The sequence below is a fragment of the Barbus barbus genome, assembly GCF_936440315.1.
Source record: "Barbus barbus genome assembly, chromosome: 48".
Taxonomy (NCBI): Eukaryota; Metazoa; Chordata; class Actinopteri; order Cypriniformes; family Cyprinidae; genus Barbus; species Barbus barbus.
Genome location: NC_136726.1, coordinates 24,089,886 through 24,109,885, shown reverse-complemented (window position 1 = coordinate 24,109,885; position 20,000 = coordinate 24,089,886). Strand labels below are relative to the sequence as shown.

General features: G+C 41.0%; 1 protein-coding gene across 1 annotated transcript in view; it reads right to left on the bottom strand.

Moving 5' to 3' along the window:
- Positions 1 to 20,000, bottom strand: part of cntn1a (contactin 1a) — a 62,820-nt gene that overhangs the window by 28,724 nt on the left and 14,096 nt on the right. The window contains exons 2-3 of the mRNA XM_079412390.1: positions 12,562 to 12,669; positions 11,883 to 11,921 (exon numbers count right to left, since the gene is read on the bottom strand). Coding sequence (XP_079268516.1) covers positions 11,883 to 11,921; positions 12,562 to 12,619 — 97 coding nt within the window. The 5' untranslated portion in view covers positions 12,620 to 12,669. The remainder of the gene's footprint in view (positions 1 to 11,882; positions 11,922 to 12,561; positions 12,670 to 20,000) is intronic.

The following is a 20,000-nucleotide window of genomic DNA, read 5'->3' as shown; positions in this document are numbered from 1 at the left end:
GCCCGAGAAAGAGGTGACACTTCATATCTGAAATACGACAAACTTATTCATGCACCTGTCCAAAACCCGTGTTCAGAGTTTGGTTCAATAGATTTATTATTAGTTATTTGTTGTATTTTGATAAGTTAATCACATCTATTGTATATTTCTTTATATACATTATTGGTTCCAAAAATTAGTTTTTGAATCTGAGACTTTAAGCCATTTGATCTTTCTACAGTTGATTCTTATAACTTAGATGTTGACCCAGATTTAAATTATTTTCATCATTGAATGCTTCAAACTCTTGTAGTGTTAATACTGAACATCAGTTTAATGATTTATGTAGATCTTTGCCTTCTAACGTTTTTTCTACTTTTCATTTGAACATAAGAAGTTTATCTAGGAATTATGGTAATTTTATTCATTATTTATCTTTACTTAAACATCAGTTTTCTATTATTGCTTTATCTGAAACATGGTTAAATAAACTCTAGAGAAATGGCTCAATATAACTGTTCATTATGTTAGACAGACTTTGTTTATTCATGAAGATTATTCATTTAAAATTAGGGATGATTTTGCCTTAAATTCAGATAGAATTCATGTGGAACATTTATTTGTTGAGCTCTCAATTAGTCATGGAGGAAGAAATATTATTATTGGTGTTATTTACCGAGCACCTGATTCCAATATTCAATATTTTAATGATACTTTTGCCAACTTACTTGATTTGATAAACAATGAGCATAAATATTGTTATATTTTGGGTGATTTTAACATAAATCTCCTAAAATAGAAATGTGATACCCCTACAGCAGATTTCCTAAATATTCTTTACTCTAGTTATTATTTTCCTCTTATTCATAAACCTACAAGAGTTAAAGAAAATTCTGCAACTTTAATTGATAACATTTTAACAGATTCTCTAAGTCAAGGAATTAAATCTGGTGTGTTATGTTCAGACTTGTCTGATCATTTTCCTATATTTCACTCTTCTGATATTAGGGTTAACAGGGTTAAACTATCAAAAGACATTCAGCAAAAGAGAACTATGAGTAAGTGAAATATTTCTACATTTAAGGATCTGATTTATAGTACCTCTTGGGATGATCTGTATAAGGAATATGATGCTGATAGAGCATATCAACAATTTATGACTGTTATTAGTTGTAGTTTTAATAAATGTTTCCCAGTCAGTAGTTCTGTAAAGAAATTTAGTCAGGACCTTAATAAGTCTCGGTTTACAGTTAGTTTATGGAAAATGTTGAAGACAAACTCTATAGAAAATATATTTTAAATCCCACTCCTCTCACCTATGGTGTTTATGAATCTTACAGAAATAATTCTATTAGATCAGCAAAAAATACATATTTTGGTGAAAAATGTAAGAAATGTTCCAATGATATTAAATCCACATGGAAAGTAATAAATCAGTTGCTGCAAAGAGAAAAGACCAACTCAGAGTTACCTTCAGATTTTGTGGATGGCAAAAATTATTTTAATGATCCATTTGACATTAGCTCATAAATGTAATGGATTTTTTGTTAATGTTGGTCATAAATTAGCTAATAATATCCCTATTGGTAATGGTGTACCCCTGGACTATATATCAGGAAACTTTCCTATTATCTCTATTTTTAAGCCACCTGAAATTCAGGAAATAAGTGAAATTATTAATGAATTAAAATGATCTTCAGCTGGTCATGTTTCTGTATTTCTTGTCAAACAGGTGAAATGTTCAATATTGCAGCCACTTGTTCACATTTTTTCTCTGTACCAGAGGATTTAAAAATAGCTAAAATTATTCCTCTGTTTAAAGCAGATGATCATTACATTTTATTGGATAAATTGTATAAATATGGTTTTCATAATTTTACATATAAATGGTTGATGAATTATATTTTTAATAGAAGTTTGTTTGTTATAAGGGTTGCTATTCTAGCAAAGCAAGTCTACTCTGTGGGGTTCCTCAGGGGTCCATACTTGGACCGTTACTATTTCTTATTTATATAAATGACCTGTCAAATGTTTCAAATATTCTTACTCCAGTAATGTTTGCTGACGATACAACCTTAGTTCTCGCTCACTCAAATTTTAATTCATTGATTAAGAATGCAAATAATGGTTTACTTGCTTATGCAAATTAAACAAATTATCGTTAAATATAATAAAATCATGTTTTATCATTTTTAGTGGTAAAAAAATATACCCAAAGGATATATTGAGTCTATTGAAGTGCCTCAAGTGTCAACTACTACATTTTTGGGAGTATTTATTGATGAGACTTTGAGATGGAAAGAACAAGCGGATTACGGGAGCAGAAAAATACATAAATCTACTGGTATAATAAGGAGGGTTAGGCATCTTGTTACTACAGAGTGTCTTCTTATGCTGTATTACAGTTTAATTTATCCGTATCTTTCATATTGTAATATTGTTTGGGCGAGTACTTTTCCTAATACTCTAAGAATCTTTATTCTTCAGAAGCATTTTGTTAGGATTGCAACCCGATCAAACAAATATACTTCATCTGCTTCTTTATTTCATAAACTTCTGGTTCTTACCGTTTATGATATTAATATTCTTTAAATATGTGTTTTTATGTATAAGATATATTCAAGTGAGGGTTACATTCCAGAGCCATTTAAAATGTATTGTAAAGTAAATTCACAGGTTCATTGTTATTTAACTCGTCAACTTTCAAATGTTCATTTTCCTAAAGTTCTCACTTGTAGAGGTCAATACTTGATAAGATTTAGGGGTGTTAAATTATGGAATGATGTATCTCATCTAGCAAAACAATGTTCCTCTTTAATATGTTATAAAAGAAGAATAAAAGATCATTTAAATGCTGCTTTGTAATAATTTATCTTGTATTTTATGTACATAGATGGTTTATTTTGAGTATATTCTGTTTTTTCTTTCCACATATGTTGTAATTAATTTGTATCTATATATTTGTTAATGTAATCTAGCTCTTCATTTAGTTTCATGAGTTTAATTGTTTTTCATTGTTTAGGTGGAGGCTCTAAAGAAGCCCTGTGGGTTCCCTTCCAGGAACTTCGAGCTGCGTCGAAAACGCATATGGGAACGCCTTCAGCGTGACCAGGCTCTGAATATGATGTGTAATCAGTCAAACAAGGGCGAGGCGTCACGGGCGGGGTGACGTCACGACCAGGAAGTATAAAAGCACATGCGGCGGAGCCGGCGTCAGCTTTTTGTCATTCAGCGAAGCGCTCTGTGTGTGTCAGTCTTATTTACTGTTGTTTGTCCTAGTTTTAAGTGGAAAGCATTCAGTATCATGCCAAAGCCAAGGGCAAGCTCAGGGGTGAAGCTTTCAGACCATGTTTTGAGTCGTGTGTGCATCCTTGCCCTCGCTATATCATGAGCGAGGACACACACGATTTGCGTGTGGTCTGCCTGGGTGCGGAGCACGCAAAATCGGTCTCCGCACCCGGAGGGCTCTCTTCGAGAAGGGAGCCTTCGCGAGCTCCCCACGCGGTGCCGGTCCCGCTGCTGCCGAGGCAGAGCGGCGGCTGCACTCGTGGGGCTCGCAGGCTGATCTGGCTGGCGAGTGTGAGACGGGCATGTCCCTATCTCCTCCCGTATCAGCCAGATCTGGCGCCCCATCTCTCGGTGTGGAAGCTGTCTCTTCCCCGAGACGAGGGCTCAATGCTTCGTCTCTCTTCCTCTGAGGAGGTTGATGTGACAAGCGTTCACGAGGTTTCGCCGCCTCTGTCACCCCAATATGATATAACTATGAAAGCTTTGTAAGCTGCAGTGTTTGCACAAGCATAAAATGAATAAAGCCGGTCCCGCTTCTGCCTTTAAATCAGAAAAAAAAGGCAGAGCGGCGGCTGCGCTCGCGGGGCTTGCGGAGAGAAAAAAAAAAAAAAGAGAAAAAGGCTGATCTGGCTGGCGAGAGTCAGACGGGCATGTCCCTATCTCCTCCCGTATCAGCCAGATCTGGCGCCCCATCTCTCGGTTCGGAAGCGGTCTCTTCCCCCGAGACGAGGGCTTGACGCTGCGTCCTCCGAGGAGGTTGATGTGACGAGCGTTGACGAGGTTTCGCCGCCTCTCTCGCCCCAGAGAGCTACTTCTACACAGGAGCCTTCCGTTTTCCCCGATCTCCGAGGTGTCGAGATCGCGGGTGAAATTTTTTCGTCCCGGCCAGTCGTTCCCGCGGGAACTGAATGAGCGCGGGTATGCGGCGATGATGCCGCGGGTTGAACAGACGCTTGCGAGCTATCTGTCTCCCTCCACGGCATCGCCTTTGAAGGCTCCTGCTCTGCTTACAACATCTTTGGTGGGCAGAGGGTATGCACGCTCTCTAAACTCAGGTGGCTGCTGGGCGGGCGCAGCCTCCTCCGCATACCAGCTCCTCGCGCAAAAGGTCCTGACGGGCGAGCCCCAGGACCGCGGAGGGCGACCCCTACTGGGGTGGAGTGGCTTGCACCGCCGCACTCGGTGACCACTTCACCTCGGTGCCCTCCAGGGACTTGTCTGCTGACCCTGCCGCTGTTCCAGGGCACGGCCGGTCCCAGCGAGTATATTTCTCAGGTTTGTCCGCCCGGCAGCGCGGAGCCGAGAAACTCGCCTCAGCCGCCAGATTACGCGTCTCATTCCGGTGCGCCGCATCAAGACAGCGGTCTGGCCGCTTCTCTGAACCCAGAGGTCAGTCTCGAGAGACTGATTCCCTTAGAAGATCATTGGGCAGCGAGCTGCCGAATGTGTCTCTTTGGGTCCTGCCTTGCAGGGTCTGGTTCGTTCAGAGGTCCTGACGGGTGAGCCCCAGGACTACGGAGGACGACCCCTACCGGGGTGGAGCGGCTTACACCGCGGCACACGGTGACCGTCTCCCCTCGGTGCCCTCCAGGGACTTGTCTGCTGACCCTGCCGCTGTTCCAGGGCACAGCCGGTCCCAGCGAGTATATTTCTCAGGTTTGTCAGCCCGGCAGCGCAGAGCCGAGAAACTCGCCTCAGCCGCCAGATTACGCGTCTCCTGCCGGTGCGCCGCTTCAAGACAGCGGTCTGGCTGCACCAGAGGTCAGTCTCGAGAGACTGATTCCCTTAGTAGAGCATTTGACAGCCTGGCAGCGGCTGCCGAATGTGTCTCCTTGGGTCCTGCAGACCGTAGCGAAAGGCTATCGTATTCAGTTCGGCGGGCCACCCCCGCCGTTCTGCGGGGTTGTTATGACTGCGGTCCGCCCCGGGCAGGCTCTGGTTGTGGAACAGGAAGTTGGTACTCTGCTGAGGAAGGAAGCCATCGAGTTGGTTCCTCCTCACGAGACCCAGTCCGGTTTCTACAGCCGGTACTTCATTGTTCCGAAGAAGGATGGAGGGCTGAGGCCCATACTGGATCTGCGTCTACTGACCCGCTCAGTCAGAAAGCTGAAGTTCAGGATGCTTACTATCAAGCAGGTCGTGACTCAAATCAGGTCCGAGGACTGGTTTGTCACGATAGATCTCAAAGACGCATATTTCCATGTTTCCATCCTTCCTTCTCACAGGAAGTTCCTGAGGTTCGCCTTTGGGGGGAAAGCGTACCAATATCGGGTTCTTCCCTTCGGCCTAGCACTTTCACCCCGCACTTTCACCAAGTGTGTGGATGCGGCACTGGCCCCGTTGCGGCTTCAGGGCATCCGCATACGCAATTATATCGACGATTGGTTGATCCTCGCTCAATCAGAGCGGTTGGCGGTTCGGCATCGAGATGTCGTTCTCGCCCACATGAAAGAACTGGGGTTGAGACTGAACGCCAAGAAAAGTGTGCTTTCTCCGGTTCTGAGAATCACTTATCTAGGCGTGGTGTGGGATTCGACCACGATGCAGGCACGATTGTCCCCTGCTCGGATCGAGTCGATCCTTACTACAGTCAGGAGAGTGCGAGAAGGCCAGTCACTCACTGTCAAGCAGTTTCAGAGACTGCTGGGGCTCATGGCAGCTGCGTCCAGCGTGATACCTTCTGGCCTGCTGTACATGAGACCCCTACAGTGGTGGCTCAAGACCAAGGGGGTCTCCCTGAGGGGAAACTCACTCCGCGCTGTCAAAGTGTCACGCCGTTATGTCCGTGCCTTCGACATGTGGAGGAATCCTTGGTTCTTGTCCCAGGGCCCGGTGTTGGGAGCTTCTTGTCGCCGCGTCTCGCTAGCGACGGACGCTTCCCTCACCGGTTGGGGTGCGGTCATGAGTGGCCACCCTGCCCGCGGTCTGTGGAGAGGTTGCCACCTGACGTGGCATATCAATCGGCTAGAGATGTTAGCGGTGTTCCGTGAACTCAAGCACTTCCTCCCAGACCTGAGAGATCACCACGTGCTGGTGCGCACCGACAGCACGGCAGTGGTCTCTTACATCAACCACCAAGGAGGTCTGCGGTCGCGCCCCTTGTACAAGCTGGCACACCAGATCCTTGTGTGGTCCCAGGGCAAGCTCTTATCTCTGAGAGCTATGCACATACCTGGGCATCTCAATGTGGGAGCAGACATCCTGTTGAGGCAGGGGCTGAGGCCCGGGGAATGGAGGCTTCACCCCGAGGTGGTGAAGCAGATTTGGGGTATTTTCGGCCAGGCCCAGGTGGACCTCTTTGCGACTCAAGAGTCAGCACAATGTCCTCTCTGGTTCTCGCTGACCCCTCCAGCTCCTCTGGGACTGGACGCTATGGTACAGACGTGGCCGAGGCTCCGTCTGTACGCCTTCCCCCCGATCGCTCTGCTCCCTGGAGTTCTGGCGAGAGTGCGCCGGGACGAGGTCAGTCTACTGTTAGTAGCACCGTTCTGGCCGGGCCGAGTATGGTTCTCGGACCTGATATCTCTCCTCGACGGCACTCCGTGGGAAGTGCCCGTCAGGAGGGACCTCCTCTCACAGGCCGGGGGCACCGAGGTGCACCCTCGCCCGGAGTGATGGAAGCTGTTGGTGTGACGCCCTGAGGGGGCACAGCTCATAGCTTCCGGTCTGTCAACCGAGGTTGTCGAGACCATCCTCCAATCCAGAGCTCCCTCTACGAGGAAACTGTACGCCTTGAAGTGGAGGCTCTTCACTTCTTGGTGCGGGGACCGCCAGCTCGACCCAGTCAACTGCCCCGTTGGTGCAGTACTGGAGTTCCTGCAGGCCCGTTTCTCCGCAGGGGTAACCCATTACACTGTTAAGGTGTACGTGGCAGCTATTTCGTCATACCACGCCCTTACCGGTGGCCAGTCAGTGGGTAGACACCCCCTGGTTACACGTTTCCTCCGCGGTGCGCTGAGGCTGAGGCCTCCGGTACGATCTCGTCCCTACGTGGGATCTGGCTGTGGTTCTGGAGGCTCTGTGCAATGCACCTTTCGAGCCCATTCAGGAGATAACTGAGAGACTCCTCACTATCAAGACCGTTTTCTTATTGGCTATCACCTCTCTGAGGAGGGTGAGTGACCTTCAGGCCCTGACTACGGCCTCTATTCACTTTGCGCCCGGTTCGGCGAAAGTATTCCTCTACCCCCGCGTGGGGTATGTTCCGAAGGTCCCATCGGTCGTTCCACAGCCGGTCGTACTGCAGGCCTTCTGTCCTCCTCCCCTCGGGGAGCCAGACCAGGAGAAGCACAACCGTATGTGTCCAGTGCGAGCACTAGACGCATACATCCACAGGTCCTCCCTGTGGAGAAAGCGGACCAGCTGCCCGTGTGCTATGGTCCGCCTAAGAGGGGTCTTCCTGCTACGAAGCCCTCCTCTTAGTAGGTGGATTGTGGGTGCCATGGCTTTGGCATACGAGGCCTCTGAGCTCCCCCCGCCGGTGGGAGTCAGAGCGCACTCAACCCGAGGTGTGGCGGCCTCCGAGGCCTTCTGGGCAGGTGTTCCATGCAGGACATCTGCAACGCAGCTGGGTGGTCCACGCCCCTGACTTTCGTTAGGTTCTATGACCTCGACATCCGAGCCACTCCTGGCTCCTCTGTCCTTTCGTCCTGACACCAGGCAGGGACTTGTCAGTCTGGCGGCGTTGGTATCTCGTTCCCATATGCGTTTTCGACGCAGCTCGAAGTTCCTGGACGGGAACGTCTCAGGTTACGTATGTAACCATGGTTCCCTGAAGGGAACGAGACGCTGCGTCGCGTTGCCACACTTCCGGCATCCCTGCCAGTGCTTGCTTCATGACTTGAAGCTGAAGCCGACTCCGCCGCACGTGCTTATATGCTTCCTGGTCGTGACGTCACCCCGCCCGTGACGCCTCGCCCTTGTTTGACTGATTACACATCATATTCAGAGCCTGGTCACGCTGAAGGTGTTCCCATATGCGTTTTCGATGTAGCGTCTCGTTCCCTTCAGGGAACCATGGTTACATACGTAACCTGAGACGTTTTCTGCCTCTCCCTGCGCAGTATATATGGATTGTATTATATATTTTTTGTTTGTTTGTTTATCGTGTTTTTATTGTATATATTTACCCTTGTGTAAAATAAACTAAACTAAAAAAATAATAATAATAATAATTCCAAATTATCAGAGGAGTTTCACTCAAATTTCTGCCACTGAATTAAAAATAAATGCTAGTTGTGATTTTATTGCACAATTCAGATTTTTTTCCCCTTGCAATTCTTAGTTTATATCCCACAATTCTGACATTTTACATGTTTTTTAATTCAAAAATAAAAATGGTAGTTGTGACTTTTTAATCACAATCTTTTTTTCTTGCAATTGCAAATTTATATTTAGATCTCACAGTTCTGAGATCTTGATCGGAGATATTTCTTTCATTCAAAAAAAAAAAAAGAATCAGAATTAAGTTACAATTACGTTTTTCCAATAAAATACAATTTTATAGTCAATAAAAATAATTATGACTGATTCCATATTTTTTTTTAAAAAAAAGTCTCATTTTTGAGGAGAAAAAAAAATGCACTAGTATGTAAACACTTATATACACTTTATTATAAACATGTTCTAGTTACTCCACAACAAATTAATTCAACGTAACTGTATTCAGAACAGAAAAGCATATTAAAAACAAGTATGAATTGTAGTGGCATTCATTCTAAATGATATTTCTTATGAACACCAAGCCTAAATGAATTGGTTTGAAGTGAAACTGTTCCTCGTTCAGCAGGAAGCTCTGTGTGTGTTGATGTTGATGACATGAACTGTAATATATAATGAGCTGTGAACATCATTGACGTGTGTTCCTGACGGTGCAGTAGATGAGGAAACGGACCGAGTGCAAATGAATGAAACTCATCTGATGCTGGCTTCAGGAATCTGCGTCTGATCAGATATGAATTATTCATCAGCACTTCACTCATAATGATGTCATTAACTCGTCCACGGCTCTGTTTCTTGATTATCATACAGAACGTCCAGAAATCACAAACGCAGAACGAGGACGATCTTGGCAAAACAAGAAAACATTCATCTATTTAAAGAAAACGTATTATGAACATTTATAGGTTTTTTTTCTTTCATTGTGACAATTTTTTTTACACCCCCCAATTCTCATTAATGTGCAGCATTTTAATATTAGCATAGGTTAAAGGGATTCAATCTAATTATATCTGACGTATGAATACTTGACACGTTAAATAATATATGAAGAGGTTTTATATTACTGAACTCAGAATAACGGAGATCAGTTCAAATAATACTGAAATTACAATTAATTTCCTTCATGAGGAATCATATCTCGTTTTATTAAATTAGTGTTAAGTAAAACTAACTAAACCATAAAACTAAAACCATAAAAACGCATTATCTCAAATATCTGAAATCTAAAAAATACATTTTATTTCAGCTATAGTTGCAAAAGCAACATTTCTCATTTTCATTTAGTTGAACTTGATGTGCTAAAATAACTAAATAAATGAAAAACTAATTCTTAAAAACTATAAAACTGTATAACAACTATACATATTCAAAACAAATTTAACTAATAGAATAATGGATAATAATTAAACTAATAAAAATGACAAACAACAAAATTGCTAAAACTTTAACTAAAATTAGCATGTAATCAGAAAATATTAAAATAAAATTAAAATATATATAAAAAATTCTACAATATTATCCTAATGATAGTAAAATAACACTGACTCTGTGAGATTGTGTTGAATGAAGATGTCAGCCCTGACTGAATATCATCATAATCCATAAACACAGCATTTATGCTGATGTTTCATATTAATGCAGCGACTGAGTGACCCTGCGACCTACGCTTGACCCTCTGACCCGGTTTCCATGGCAACCCACAGCTCTTTCAGCGTCCGGTCAAACACACCTGAATATTTCATGTGTGAGTGAGCAAAACATCGCAGACCTGTCACACCCTAGCAACCGTCGCCGCCTGACATCACCAGACAAGCTTTTCATTTGGAACGTAAAATATGTTGCTGGGGGAAACATCACAGAAATTTGACATCAATAATAATCAATAAGTAATATTCATTTCATCACATATGGAAACAAAATGCTACTTTGACATGAACGAAATACTAAATATTAATGCTGAAATCAATATTTCTAATGTTTCTGCTGGTGAACTGACGCGAGGGGCGTGGCTGAGGTGTTGTGGGCGGGTCACAGGCGTTTGATTGACGCGCCGCAGCTCTGTAAGGTTTGTAAACCACATGCAGTCGCGCAGAGATCAAAGCCTCTCCAGGAATCAGCAAACGGGCTCCCAGGGCTTTGATGGAGAACAGGTGGGGGCCGTCAGAGATGCTTAATCTTCTGATCTCCCACAATGCCCTGCTCCTCAACCTGTGTCTCTATTATGAGCCTGATTCACTGTAACGTCTGTGATCTTCACTGAACACGGCAGATTCACACGCACACACACACACACACACACACACACACACAAAGACATACACACACACGCACACACACACACACACACACTTCACTGGAGACATGAACAAATACACCGCTCTGAATCAATCATCTGTAGATCAAATACTTCAAACGGCTGCATTTGTTTATGAACGCTGTCATTTACAGTTGGGTATAAAACTGTTTTGTTTTTGTATCTTTTAGTATTATTACTGTTGTAATAATACTAAAAGTATTATTACTATTTTACTATTGTAATATTTAGCGACAAATACTCCGCAATGCTTATTATGTAAAATAAGGAAAAATGCAGACAAATTAAAATGGACAATGCAGAAATTCTCAAAGAATAAAATATTTCATAAGTGCCTTTTATTGTAAAAAATAAACAAATAAATAATAATAATAATAATAATAATAAGTGATTATATTTTTGAAGTTTTATGAATTCAAGTAATTAGAAATGCATTTATGATCATTATAAATTAATTAAAGCATTAAAATGGAATCCAGAAAAAAACAAACATTTGTGACCCTGGAGCACAAAACCAGTCAAAAGGGTCAATTTGTTGAAATTGAGATTTATATATAATCTGAAAGATGAATAAATAATCTTTCCATTGATGTATGGTTTGTTATGATAGGACAATATTTGTCTGAGATACAACTATTAGAAAATCTGGAATCTGAGGGAGCAAAAACATCTAAATATTGAGAAAATCTCCTTTAAAGTTGTTCAAATTAAGTTCTTAGCAATGCATATTACTAATCAGAAATGAAGTTTTGATATATTTACAGTAGAAAATGTACTAAATATCTTCATGGAACATGATCTTAATATCCTAATGATTTTTGTCATAAAAGAGAAATGTATAATTGTGATCCATACAATGTATTGTTGTCTATTGCTACAAATATACCTGTGCTACTGATGACTGCTTTTGTGCTGCAGGGACACATATCATAAGGCACTCGTAAAAAAGGCTTCAGCCTACTTGTTTTCAGTTAATATGTAAACTGTGTCTAATTATTATGTAATTGTGTAATATTTTGGGATGATATTAACTGAAGTAAACCTCATTAAATCACATTGTAAACAAACAGTTGAGACTCACCTCCAAAGACTGCTGGGAAATCAGCACACACGGACCAAACTGAAAGAGAAGCACAGAAAACATCATCTGTAGAGTCCTGATTCATCTGAACATCCCAGAATGACCGAATGACCTCTGTTTCTGCCTGATTTTACAGAGAGAGTGGAATGAGAACATCACTGCAGAACAGAACATGAGTTTGAGAACGCTTCTGTATGAAGAATGACATGCAGAGATCTTTAAGAGTGACTGAAGTGTTCAGATTATGCTGGATTATCACAAAAACATGAATATTATGGTCAGTATTGAAATCATGATTATTTAAAATGATTATGCAGTGACTGTGGAAACATGCATTTACTGAACTTTTACCTTTTTAAAAACCATTTCAACAATGTTATTAAACATGATTCTGTATTGTGCAGTTATTAAACTTAAAATAAACTTTTGAAATAAGACATTTTTTACAGTGGATTTGATTGATTTTTAAATATAATTCAACTGAAAAACTATTTACAAAAATGTAAAATAAAAATATAATTGTAAATCAATGAAAAATATTATTTAACATGGTTCTGCAATGACTTTGGAAATATCTCTATACTGAACTTTAAACAGTTTAAACTGAAATAGTAGAGAATCGAATATAAAAGCATGTAAATGTGTGTGTTTGAGGGACTGAAGTGTGTGTGATGCTCACAGCGGCAGGCGAGCGCGAGCGAGACGCTCAGCAGAACACAGCAGGACGAGGGGCTCATGGCTCTGGGCTGGACGGCAACTACAGCAGATCTTCAGACATCAGGAGCGGCTGAGGAACACAAACACACAGAGATACCATGCCTTCATCACACCCACAGACACTGAAGCATCACTCAACTATATACGGCACACTCCGGCTCAAAGGGAACAACTCAGATTCATTCATGTCTTTAACATTTTTGTGGAAACTACAAAGGTTTGGGGGAAGTTTGATTTAAAAAAGAAAGAAATTAATACTTGTATTCATCATGGATGCCTGGTTTCACAGACAGAGTTTAGACTAAACCAGGATTCATCATTACTCCAGTCTTCAGTGTCACATGATCTTCAGAAATCATAATAATATACTGATTTACTGCTCAACAAACATTTCTGATTATTATCAATGTCTTTACTGTAATTTTTGAGCAATTAATGTGTACTTGATGAATAAAAGTATGAATTTGTTTCAGTGTAAACCTGATTAATGATGATGATGATGTTTGTGGTTTCTTCGGTCTGACCTTCAGCGCCGGAGTGTGTTGTTAGTGTGTTGACTCAGCGTGTTAAAGTGCTTTGTGTTCAAACTCAGCTGAACAACCAACTAATTTCATCTGGAATAATAACAGCATTGAACGGCAGAGACACGGTCCTCCAGGAACCAGCGCTTCAATGAGAAACGCTGAGCGGAGGGATACGAGTGAATATATGACATCTCACACACACACACACACACACACACACTCCAGACGATGACATCACCACCGTCACACAACAGATGCATTGATGATGCTCTCAGACAGACGTGATTGTGACGGACACTGCTGTACACACAGGGGTCACGGGGTCACGAGCGGACGTTACTGCACTGCTGATTCAGAGGAGTCTGGACATTACAGCACATCATATACTTCATATTTAATATCCATTTACTTTGTGTTCATATCTGCACTGAACGTGTGCTGTAATGTAATTGGCTGTCTGAGGAGTCACATGACCTCCTGAAGGACGAATACAGAGCTGCAAAAATTAACAACAGATTCAGCCGTGTGAAAAAGAGCAGGCTTTTGATAAAAGCATGCTTATTACAGAAATAACAGGCTTTTAATTAACATGTTTAAGTGTGGATTGAATGTAGGGGTTTTAAGACACTTAATTGCATGTTATTGCTAAATAAATGAAAATTAATTATAGTTTAAATTTATATTAAATACAGCCTGTTGAAGTTTAGACTGTTTTTGATTCAAAAAGACTGTAAAGTTCAACTAATTGAATTTCAACTTTTGACCCACTTAAGCAGTGCATCTTTATATGCAATTTCATAATTACTTCTATTGTCTTTGAAATATGGTAGTGAATTTATTTACAATGAACTTTACTTAAATGTCATTTCTATTAAATTATTTGTATTTGTATATAATAAATGAATCATGGAAACATATGCTTTTCCATAACTTTAACTCAGCAAATTTATTTAACAAATTTCAATTGATTTTTTATTTATTTATTATTAAGTCAGTTTAATATCATTTAAGTTGAAATGACTTGTGCAGCCGATTTAATTATACTTAAACTCTAAAGGCAGCAGGTTTAAGATGAAGCAGGAGGAAATGATGTAATGATGACGCTTCAGATCAGGATATTTAATAAAGTATTCATTTGAAAGCACTCTAGTTAAATGATAATGAAGTAAATGTGCTTTAGTATGCTATTCAGTGCATAAGTAAACTTCTTTAAAACATCATGATTTAAAATGTGCTTTAAATTAAAACTTTTAATTTGATATTATTACAAAGAGCACTTTTAAAAGTACTATAGAAACAGCCATAAAATGTCTCTCTTCTAGTCACTTAAGTGGCCTTTTATTTCATTAATATTACATTAACTGCAAGTACAGTTTTTCAAATGCATGCATAACTATAATCTAAATATTCTTCATGGATGATACTTTATATCATTATCAGATTTATATTATGATCCTGAAGCACACAAACTCTCCATCTGTGAACATCATGGTACTGTGTGATGGCCAGATTCACACGGCACTCATGTTCAGTAAACACAGTATTACCGCGGTAGGTTTGGTGACAGTCTCATCATTCACGTCTGGCGTCCCACGAGGCCTCAGAATCACTTATGTCCTCTCTAAAAGCACAAACGCTGCCAGCTGTCCCAAATCCTCATTGTCTCCTGCACAAACGAGAGCGGAGCGGGACGGAGCGTATCTGAGATCAGCTGAGATCAGATTAACTCTGCGACGCGTCTGAAGCCCTGATCACAACACACCCCTCTGAACCCCAGCACCACATGCATGATGGGTACAACTGCAGCTCGCAACCACAAGGTCATGAGTTCGAATCCCAGGGAAGGACTGAACTGATAACATGTCCAGCTTTAATGTGAAAGGCTTTGGATAAAAGCGTCTGTCAAACACGAGTCTGATGAAGTAAATGAAGGCACTCGTGTCAAATCGAGCAGAAGAAACATGAATATTAAACAGCTCAAAGATATCAAAACATGTTCAATATTAAACGCTCAAAGTGAATCTACTGAATCCTCATTCTGACCTCGTCATGTTTTACACCAGCATATAGCTTTGTATATTTGCTTTGTGTTTTACTGATCTATCTTGGTTTGTTTGTTTATTATATTCGTTTTTTATCATATGTGTGCATGTCCGTAGTTTATTAGTTCTGTTTGTTGTTGCATTGTTGGATGAGTATACAGTATATACTAATATACTAAGATTATTTCATGTTTCTTAAAGAAGTCTCTTCTGCTCAGCAAAACTGCATTTTTTGATCAAAACTACAGTTAAAAAATTTAAATATTATTATAGTTTAAAATGTTTTCTTTGTGAATATATGTTAAAATGTCATTTATTTCTGTGATATATTTATCATTTCTCCAGTCTTCAGTGTCACATGATCTTCAGAAATCATAATAATATACTGATTTTCTGCTCAACAAACATTTCTGATTATTATCAATGTTGAACACAGTTGTGCTGCTCAATATTTTTATGGAAACTGTGATATATTTTATTTTTCAGGATTCACAGATGAATAGAAAGTTCAAAAGAACAGCATTTATTTGAAATAGAAATATTTTGTAACATTATAAATGTCTTTACTGTCACTTTTGACAGTATAATGCCTCCTTGATGAATAAAATGATTTATTTCTTTTTAATCTTTTAAATACTAGTTTATTATGGCTTACATTATCAGAAGGATTTCTGAAGATCATGTGACACTGAAGACTGGAGTAATGATGCTGAAAATACAGCTGAGCATCACTGAAATAAATGACAGTTTTTCATAGAAAACATATGTTATGTTGTAATAATATTTATCTCTTTTTGCAGTATTTTTGATCAAATAAATGCAGCCTTGAGGAGCAGAAGAAACTTCTTTCAGAAACATTAAGAATCTTCCTGACCTCAGTCTTAGTGCATGTGACAAATATAGAAGGTTAATGGAGTCTAACTGGTTATTTGTGACTAAACCAGCAGCGTGTCCTAGTTCCTGAGCGTTTGTCTGTGTCTCAGGCGTTTAGTAGCTGTATTGTGTTCAGTGTCTTTCAGAGAGCAGCAGATCTGGGTCACAGACAGACAGAAGACTGTTCGAGGCAAATATCAGATACACACTGTCAAAATAACACATTAAATACTCAAAATACAACTAGATGAGACATTAAACAGTGTCATGTGAGCATGACTGCTGCTTCTGTCCACATACTCTCAACATTCTGGGAATTCTGGGAGCATGACGAGATTTTCATTTCATGCTTCGTGAATAAAAGCCACATTCAGAATGTGCAGAAGACAGAGAACAGACTGCAGGCGATGAGATGTTTGTCTTCAGATCAATACTCCTGCATGTTTCTCAAACGCCACGATTCTCAGAACACAAGAGCACCATCACTGCATTTACAAACCTGACTTTAAATTAGCTCATAGCTTCATCGCTCAACCTGACATTTCATTAGCAAATAGGGTCAAGGAGAGACCGCACATGTAACACACACACACACACACACACACACACACACACACACACACACACACACAGGGCAAAGTCACATGCAAATGCTGCCATCTCTGTAATTCAACCAAAACATGAATAAACGGCATCTGTTCTTCATGATATTCACAGTTTCTCCTGTTTGATCATCAGGACTGCTTTTCCCAAAAGCATCGTAAGCTTAAGTTGACCGTAGCTCCATCGGCTCCAATGATCCACACTATCATCAGTGACTGATGCTTTCTTTCTCAATAAGTACACTAGATATTCAGAAAACATTCATTAAAATCTTGATTCACTCTCTTTTACTTAATTTATTTTTTTGTTTTTTGTTTTTGTATCACAGTCTTGGAAAACCTGGATATATGAGGAAGCCCATTATAAAAGTATGATTTCTAGACATGGAAAATCATGGAAATTCATCAAATCATGCAATGCCGTTTGGAGCCAGAGTCTGCGCAGTAGAGATTTGTTTAGAGCCAGAGTCTGCGCAGTAGAGATTCGTTTAGAGCCAAAGTCTGCGCAGTAGAGATTTGTTTAGAGCCAGAGTCTGCGCAGTAGAGATTCGTTTAGAGCCAGAGTCTGCGCAGTAAAGATTCGTTTGGAGCCAGAGTCTGCGCAGTAGAGATTCGTTTGGAGCCAGAGTCTGCGCAGTAGAGATTAGTTTGGAGCCAGAGTCTGCGCAGTAGAGATTAGTTTGGAGCCAGAGTCTGCGCAGTAGAGATTCGTTTAGAGCCAGAGTCTGCGCAGTAAAGATTCGTTTGGAGCCAGAGTCTGCGCAGTAGAGATTCGTTTGGAGCCAGAGTCTGCGCAGTAGAGATTCGTTTAGAGCCAGAGTCTGCGCAGTAAAGATTCGTTTGGAGCCAGAGTCTGCGCAGTAGAGATTCGTTTGGAGCCAGAGTCTGCGCAGTAGAGATTAGTTTGGAGCCAGAGTCTGCGCAGTAGAGATTAGTTTGGAGCCAGAGTCTGCGCAGTAGAGATTCGTTTAGAGCCAGAGTCTGCGCAGTAGAGATTCGTTTAGAGCCAGAGTCTGCGCAGTAGAGATTAGTTTGGAGCCAGAGTCTGCGCAGTAGAGATTAGTTTGGAGCCAGAGTCTGCGCAGTAGAGATTCATTTAGAGCCAGAGTCTGCGCAGTAAAGATTCGTTTGGAGCCCGAGTCTGCGCAGTAGAGATTCGTTTGGAGCCAGAGTCTGCGCAGTAGAGATTCGTTTAGAGCCAGAGTCTGCGCAGTAAAGATTCGTTTGGAGCCCGAGTCTGCGCAGCAGAGATTCGTTTGGAGCCAGAGTCTGCGCAGCAGAGATTCATTTGGAGCCAGAGTCTGCGCAGTACAGATTCGTTTGGAGCCAGAGTCTGCGCAGTAGAGATTTGTTGGGAGCCAGAGTCTGCGCAGTAGAGATTAGTTTGGAGCCAGAGTCTGCGCAGCAGAGATTAGTTTGGAGCCAGAGTCTGCGCAGCAGAGATTCGTTTGGAGCCAGAGTCTGCACAGTAGAGATTCGTTTGGAGCCAGAGTCTGCGCAGTAGAGATTCGTTTGGAGCCAGAGTCTGCGCAGTAGAGATTCGTTTGGAGCCAGAGTCTGCGCAGCAGAGATTCGTTTGGAGCCAGAGTCTGCGCAGTAGAGATTCGTTTGGAGCCAGAGTCTGCGCAGTAGAGGTTCGTTTGGAGCCAGAGTCTGCGCAGCAGAGATTCGTTTGAAGCCAGATTCTGCGCAGTAGAGATTAGTTTGGAGCCAGAGTCTGCGCAGTAGAGATTCGTTTGGAGCCAGAGTCTGCGCAGTAGAGATTCGTTTAGAGCCAGAGTCTGCGCAGTAGAGATTCGTTTGGAGCCAGAGTCTAATCAACCATAACGACACGCCCCATTTTTATAGCATCAAATTAGCTAAAATCAAACTTACCACAAAAACGAACAATTGAACATATATCAGTGTGATAACAACTATCTTAAATGACCAAAATCATATTTTGGAAAATTGTAATGGAAGTGTAATTAATTTTTTTGTTATGACTCAAGTCCCATTCGTTTACATGGAGAGGGCGGGGTTTATGACCTGTACTGCAGCCAGCCACCAGGGGGCGATCAAAGAGCCCACAGCTTCAGTTTCCAGTACGAGTGAGACACACCCGGTTTCCACATACAGACTGCTTCAAAGCAGCTTTATAGAAAATCATTTTAATGTCTGTAATATCTTAAAATGTCCAGTTGCACAAAGCAGTTTGGAGCTAGATGATAACAGAGTTATATTTGTCATGATACAAACAAACAAGCAGTTGAGATTTGCGAAATAACTTCACATGAATAAACTTTGTGCATATGGCCAACTGATATACTTTACATACTGTATATATCCAGCTTTATATAAAGAGCTGTTATCAGTGGAGATGCAGTGTGTGTTGTGTGTGTGTGTGACGCTCAGACGTGGTGAAGTGTGTCCTCTTCAGTGAACACTCGACAATGAGCGGCTGTGGAGACTGGCACGAGCACACACACACACACACACACACACACACACACACACACACACACACACACACTCTCACACACACACTCTCACACACAGATGAGCGACTGTCCCACACAAACACAGCATTCACATCACACTTCATCAATAAAACACACTCAGCTCAAATGAGTCTTTATATGAGGTCCGAGTCTCACTCAACCATCACTCATGTTTCTCAATCAGATTTTATTTTTACATTTTCTGTTTTCAATTTAATGTTAGTTAACATTGTAGAAATTTTGTTTGTTAACTAACTGTTAAGTAATATGTCATTATGGTTATGGATTTTTAATTAGTTAGTTACTCATGTGCCTCGACAAGTAAAGTCATAACATGATATATTTGTAAATCATTAGCTAATGATTAATTAAAGCAGACAACTGGAATGTGAAATGCAAGGCTTCGACTCGATGTGGTAATTAACACATGAATTTACACTATTTGTTAAAATAATATGTTATTAGGGAATTAATACTTTGACACATTTAACCAATAACAATGTATTGATTACTTAATCTATGAATCATATAGAATGTTAATTTGTTGCTGATGCAGTAATTGTTAATAAATGGTTAATTAGTTAAGCATGAATTAATACATAGTAGTGCCACCGTATTGTAAAGTGTTACTGTATCTTTTTTTCCCCTATTGTATTTGTCCTTTGCTTTTTTTTTGTTTTTATTATAATGCTAATGGACTTTAGTTTTTTACTAATATGAATTACCTTGGTATTCTGCTGTGGTGTTGAGAATTGTGAAATTTAGCTGGGCTCTAAATGTAGATGTCACAGCAAGATTATTTACAGAAAATATATATATTTAATATATACTGTATATTGCTATCTTTAAATAATTCAGTCATACAAAGATTTGGTCATGT